The following is a 6,466-nucleotide window of genomic DNA, read 5'->3' on the forward strand; positions in this document are numbered from 1 at the left end:
TTTAATTGTGACACTATTTCTACTTTTATTTATTAGATCAATTGAAGTGACTGTTATTTAGTATATATTGATTGTTGTGCTTGTCTTAATGTGCGCATATGCTTAATGTGTCTGTTGATTGTGTATATATACTGTAGGTATACATATTTTATACATATTTGTATGTATTTTTGTATTCGGGATTGTGGGAAACGGTATTTCTAACTCTCTCTGTCTGTACACACAAACATAAAGAATAAAGTTGACTTTGACTTAGATCTGTGTACTTTGGTGGATTTGAAGCCTGTTGCTGTCTGAAAAGCATTAATCATCTAATATTCTGTGTTCTTGTTACCCACCGTGTCGCAGTGGGCGTGGGTTTGACCCGGCCCTGGGTGCAGCTCTCCCAGATGTTGTTGGCCATGTGGTTCCCGATGGCGGCCAGGACCTGCGTGAGCTCGCCGGGCCAGTCGTCCAGGTCCAGGGAGCGCACGCGGGACAGCTGAGTGCCGAGGTTACGGTGGACCCCCGAGCACTCGATGCAGATCAGAGCGCCGAGGTTCAGACTGGCCCAGGTGGGGTCTGCAGGGCGGAGGAATTATTAAAAAAAAGGATCATTCACTTACACAGATTAATGAGTAAGAAAATGATTAACACATGAGATGCAGTGGTGAAGGAAGGACTTTAAATTGTAACGATATAGCTACTTTTTAAGATAAGATCAGATAAGAAGTACTTTATTGATCCCAATTTGGGAAATGGTTGGCATTGCAGCAGCATAAAAAGACATGGCATTTTACATTACAGAAATTAAAAGACTGGAAACAAACAATCCAAAATGTAAACATCTCAAATAGAAAAAAAATAGCATTAAAAAAAATGAGGATCTGTGTTTCTATTTGACTTTTCTTTGATCTATTTTCAGCTACTTTATTCATCTACTGCACTACAATTCAGAAGCAAACAATATACTTTGCACTGCAACACATTTAAATTGAAAGCTACAAAATATGTACTTTTCAAATTAAGATTAATAACACAAACATAACAAACAAATATTATAAATAACACTTTATTGATCTTCAGGAGAAATTACCAAACTAACCAGAAGAATAAAAACAATTGCATTTAAAGAAATATGAATAAATACATTTAAATAGACCAGCTGAAATATTAACGAGATGAAGAAATTAATAATTATAACCCTGTTACAAAATATATATTTTTCTGAAATGGGCTGGTTTTCATAGTGAGTACTTTTTGTAAACATTAAGTATATTTTATTGCCTATGCTATGAGCGACACTTTTGCATTTTTACCTCGACTCATTAAAACGATTTGTTTGCATATATATTGCTTATTTTAAAAAGTACTTCTGCCACCACAGTAGAGCAAATGTAAACATTGTGAAATCACAACTGCAGGCTCTGGATGGGGAACATAAAAGACACATTTATCCTCCAGAGGAAATCTGCAGCGGGAGATAAAATGTTTAAACGTTTGAAACTCACTGGCTGCCTCACAGTCGACACACTGACTGTTGCCCTTTGCGTTGCGGATGGCCTGCAGCGCGACAGCTTCACTCTGGCTGCTCCTCCGAGCCTGCACAAACAGAAACAAACACACATTCAACCGTTTATTTCTTCACACGATTACTTAAATTACAAGAACAAAGTGTTTAAATCTATCTTGCGCTCTATGTTAACTAGGGCTGTGTTATCAGAATCACAGTACTTTTAGACATACAGTATAAGGAATGTTCTTTGGCATATAAGGAGCATACATTAGACCACATGTGTCAAACTCAAGGCCCGGGGGCCAAATCAGGCCCTTTGTGGATTTAATTTCGGCCCGTAGGATAATTTTTAATTACTATTAGATCTGGCCCGCCGGTATATTGCACGCACACCTTCACTCAATCCTGATGGTCTCCTCAGCTCAGAGCCTGAGCCCAAACATTGATGAACTTGCTCCCAAGATGAGATGCCAAGTATCTGCTTGAACTAGCATCACAGAGCAGCACACTGAGTTTACATGGATGTTTCCTTCTGCACTTTCTTTCTTGAGACAACAGGGCATGTTTGGTTTTTCTTTGGGGGGAATTGTTTTTTTGAAGCTGCTGTTGGCCTGTGGAAAAATGTAAACATAAGAAATGACTCTGCAGATAGAGCCATAAGAAATGAATGCAACTGATTATTTAATGTTTAATGTTGTTTTTATAGGCAATAATTTAAGCTTTGTTAGTTCCAGGTTTAATATGTGCAATAAGTTCATTTCAATAAGTTTTGCAATAAACATTGAACCAGTCCGGCCCTCGTCTAGTACCCATTTTGTACCGATAGTACCCTTTGATATCCAACATTAAAACACACAATGCACATCTGTCTGCAAAGTATCAATGAATGTCAACTTCTAATTACTAATCAGTGTTTTTAAGAATGAATACAGCATCACAAACTAAAATGACTGTGATACTCTAAAACCCCTTATGTGAATGTTGGTACAATGGCATGTAGGGTGTGCAATGTGACACTGCATCATATGGTATTGATTTTGGAGACTCTCCGTCCCTCCTTTCAGCCCACTTCCCACTTATCCAAGGCTCATTTTCCAGGAAGTATATGGACATGCCGTTCCACCAGATGCCCCTTCAGATTGACCTATTAGTCCAAGTCACATGACTCACAAATACTCACCTACTCCTCATTCCCTAATTACCCTGCAGTTGGACTCAGTGGGGAAAAGATGGGGCAAGATGTACTAATCTGCTAATCACAGCCTACCAATATTTATTTTTGCTGCAAAATGCTCAGATTCCAAATGCTGCTAGCGACTCAAAACTCTGTTTCCTGGCAAGTGTTGTCTGTATTAGATGTGATTAACAGTGCTGGCAGAAACCAAACAGCTGTGTGCTCATGTAGGATCCCGTCACTGATTGAGGAAGTCGTTTTTTGGGGGGCTTTTAAAGCGTGTGTACCTTGTTTCTGCCGCTCTCACAGGACTGCAGGCTGGCCAGGATCTGGCTCTCGATGGCCGACACCCACGAGTCTCGGTCCTCCAGACTCTGAGCCTCGAAGTGCCACGTCTGCCCCGTGAACGACACGATGATGAAGTCTGCGTTCTCTTCATCTGCGAGTTAATGGGAAGCAGAACACACTCAAGTAAGATTTGCATGTGTGAGAAGATGAGTAATTTACAATGGATTAATATGAATCCACCGTCGGTGAAGGGAGAACAGAAAATTCAAAACAAAAGCAGTTTGGTGGAAGGGGAGAACAGATACATGTAGGGGTTGTTACGAGGAGAAAAAGTCAAATGAACAACTGAAGCTGGGGATGTCAGACACTGAAAGGGAAATGTCACTGTATGTAAATCACAACACAAGCTCCGTCACGTGTTACCTGTCTTATTAATGTTTCTCAAGCTACCAAAGCTCTTTAATTTCCACATTTTGCGTTTGGCTGCGGAGCGACAGATAAGCCCAGGGAAAGGAAAACAGAAGAGAAACAGAGAAAAGCAAGTACAAGTGTTAAGAAAAAGCTGTTAAGAAACATTCAGAGGAAGACAAACACTAATCTACTGTAAACCCTCACCACAGAGAAGGAGAATAGAGGCTTTAGGAAAAGGAAAACTGCCTAGGATTATGTAAATATTGTGAATATATCAAAGAAAATGTACTCGGTTTGTTTAGAATAGCAGTTGCAGGAATTAAAAGCCTAAAAAATACACATTTGATGAAGCCATATCTTGGAGCTTGTATTATTTAATAGTTATCTTTTTATTTTATTGTTCTTCTCTGTTTATAGTAAATCTTCCTTTTAATTCTTATTTAAGTTTATCAATTGAGTTGGACTATGACTCTGTTTTTGTAAAGGCAGCCTTTGGGCACCGGGGGAGGGGAGACCTGCTCATTATAAATATGGGAAACAGGTGGTAGTGAGCGGCGCACCCGGTAGGCTTATGGTTTTTTACCATCGGGTAAGAAGGAAGAAAGAACTCTTGATGTGTGTGTAAATAAATTGCACTGAAACGACTTTTGCTCGGACCTTGATTTTTACCCATGCGTAAGATTCGCTGACGGGTGCCTCAGCGGCAGTTTGCGTTATATTTCTTTCTTATATTTTTAGGATTTTGGCCGCTATAACATTAATGCATTCATTTTCTATTCATTGTTTAAAAAACTCCCTATATCAGACTTAGACTTACTTTATTGTCATTTCAACAAGACACAGAGTGTACTATTAAAACTAAATGTCGTTGTTCTGGCTTACAGGAACAGGACAATATAAAAACTTGCTAAAATTGTACATATAAATAAATAATAGTGACGTGGTGCTGATCAAATTAAAGATAAAGTGTGCGTTTAAAATATAAAGACTTCCTACAGTATACATATAAATAAAATAGACATACTATATAGAAAATATGTGCTTTACACAGCGTAATGTAATATCACTATAGATTGTTCATATTTGTATATTTATACAAGGAAAATACTGAAAGCAGGCACATTTTAAGCATTTACCTTCCGCCTGCCCGACGGCTGCGTCTCCTTTCTGATTCATGCTCTTCTTCCTCCGGTTCTTCTTCCTGTCGCTCATGGGCGATGACTGTCCGGGGTCTTTTCCAGCAAATGGACTGGCTGCTCCTTCAATGGCGTCTGACGTAAACAAATATGAATCATATACTGTATGTGTAACGGCATTAAATGCAGACATAGGAGAGCTAAAGTGTTTTTTTTTTACTTGAGGAAACTGAGTGAAAGGTTTGAATTATCCGTGAAACGTACCAACACTCTGTGCTTTGGTGGATAGTGAGGAGGAGCAGCGCTGAAGTCCTCGGTCTCCACTTTTAGACGACAGACCCCCAGAGCGATCCTCCACCACAGACAGAGTGGACGGACAAAACTGAGGAACTGAGAGACAGAGAGGAAAAGCTTTAATACAGTATGCCATAATGTTATACACAATGTTCCTATTTGATAAAGCTTTTTGACGCAACGTAATGCAACAAATACTGGGAAATATATGTATTTGATTGTACTGTATACAGTATACTACATTACAGGAAATTGGAGCATTATAACTTTCACTTGAAACTACTACAATGAATATTTGTGAATTTGTCTCAACTTAGCTACTAGTGCCTCTATATGATTAGCATAAGCACATTTTGTTCATAAGTACATTTCACTCTAATGTAAATTAGTCAGTTAAATGGATAACTTGTAAAGAGAACAACATTTTTTATGGTTTATTTTCTATGTTTAAAAATGAAAAATAGTATTTAACAAAAGCAGTATCTTTCTCTAAAGGAGTGCCAGTTCATTTTTAACTGAACTATCACCTTTTGGTTTTGGTCCATTCGTGGGATTATTGACAAAAATATAACTTAAAGGTCCCATGTCATGGCCATTTCTACTGATCATAATTCCATTGTTGAGGTCTACTAGAATACATGTATATTGTGCATTTTTTCAAACTCACATTGGTTTCTAATACAGCATCTCTGTATGAGCTCCCCCCCCCCCCCCCTGTGAGTCCAGTGGCCGTCTGCGAGACAGCGAAACCCAGCCCGGAACACACACACACCCGCAGCCTGGCTGGGAGTCTCGCTGTCTCGCCGACCCCACACCAGTGAGCCGGCTCACAGTGTCCCGCTCCTCGCAGCAGCGAGCCTCGCAACATACCGCCGAGTTAGTGTGTGTGAGGAAGTCCGCGGATTGGTCAAAACGTAACGACTTCGCGGACGTTACGTTACGTCACTATACCCAAGAAGTAAACAATGGAAAAAGAGAAATCTCCAACGAGGCGTTCTGGGGCAGCATAGACAGGTATTTTCTGTGTTAGAGTTTTACTCCCTACAGGGTGTACTTTGAGGGGTTTTGACTCTGCAGACCGTTTACATGCAGAAAAACCTTCATAACACACAAGGGAACGGGTAATAACCAGAAAAGCATGACATGTGACCTTTAAGAAAAATACCAGACTAATACTAAAATTGAAAACCCCAGACCCTCAGGCCTCAGCGACAAAGCTCTGTATACACATTATACACAATATCTACCTGTACTCGTGGTCTCGGCGGCGGTGGGCTCCTTGCTCAGCCCGTTGACCCCGTGTCCAGCGCCGGGCGGGGGGGGGGCCGCAGGAGCCACCGCTCTCGGGGGTCGTTTACCGGGAACTTTAACCGTCACCCGCAGGAGGTCGATCTCCTTTCCATGGGTGTTCTGCGTGTAGTCCTGAAACACAGAATATAAATAACAAATATGAGACACTTTCCCCAGAAAAGGCGATGAGTGAGAATATTCAAGTTCTAAAAGAAGAAGTATGTCTTCCTCTTATAAATGACAAGTTTAATTCTGAAGTCAGGAGCCTAAGTAAGCAGAACTGTGCTGTTACTGCCTGATACGCTGGAAGAAAATAGACATTGCATTGTTTAGTATCAGAAAAACAACAACTACATTGACTCAAGAACTGAAGTTTGA

General features: G+C 40.2%; 1 protein-coding gene across 1 annotated transcript; it reads right to left on the bottom strand.

Moving 5' to 3' along the window:
* Window positions 1-334: 334 nt before the first annotated feature.
* Window positions 335-6,220, bottom strand: LOC104953053 (arf-GAP with GTPase, ANK repeat and PH domain-containing protein 2-like; the record flags this gene model as incomplete). The annotated part of the gene is made up of 7 exons (XM_010779977.1): window positions 335-561; window positions 1,491-1,581; window positions 2,957-3,108; window positions 3,381-3,440; window positions 4,505-4,639; window positions 4,769-4,894; window positions 6,046-6,220. Coding segments are annotated over 7 exons (966 nt in total), but the record flags the coding sequence as incomplete, so codon positions are not given.
* Window positions 6,221-6,466: the final 246 nt, after the last annotated feature.

This window comes from Notothenia coriiceps, unplaced genomic scaffold (genome assembly GCF_000735185.1).
Source record: "Notothenia coriiceps isolate Sejong01 unplaced genomic scaffold, NC01 NC01_scaffold00000439, whole genome shotgun sequence".
Taxonomy (NCBI): domain Eukaryota; kingdom Metazoa; phylum Chordata; class Actinopteri; order Perciformes; family Nototheniidae; genus Notothenia; species Notothenia coriiceps.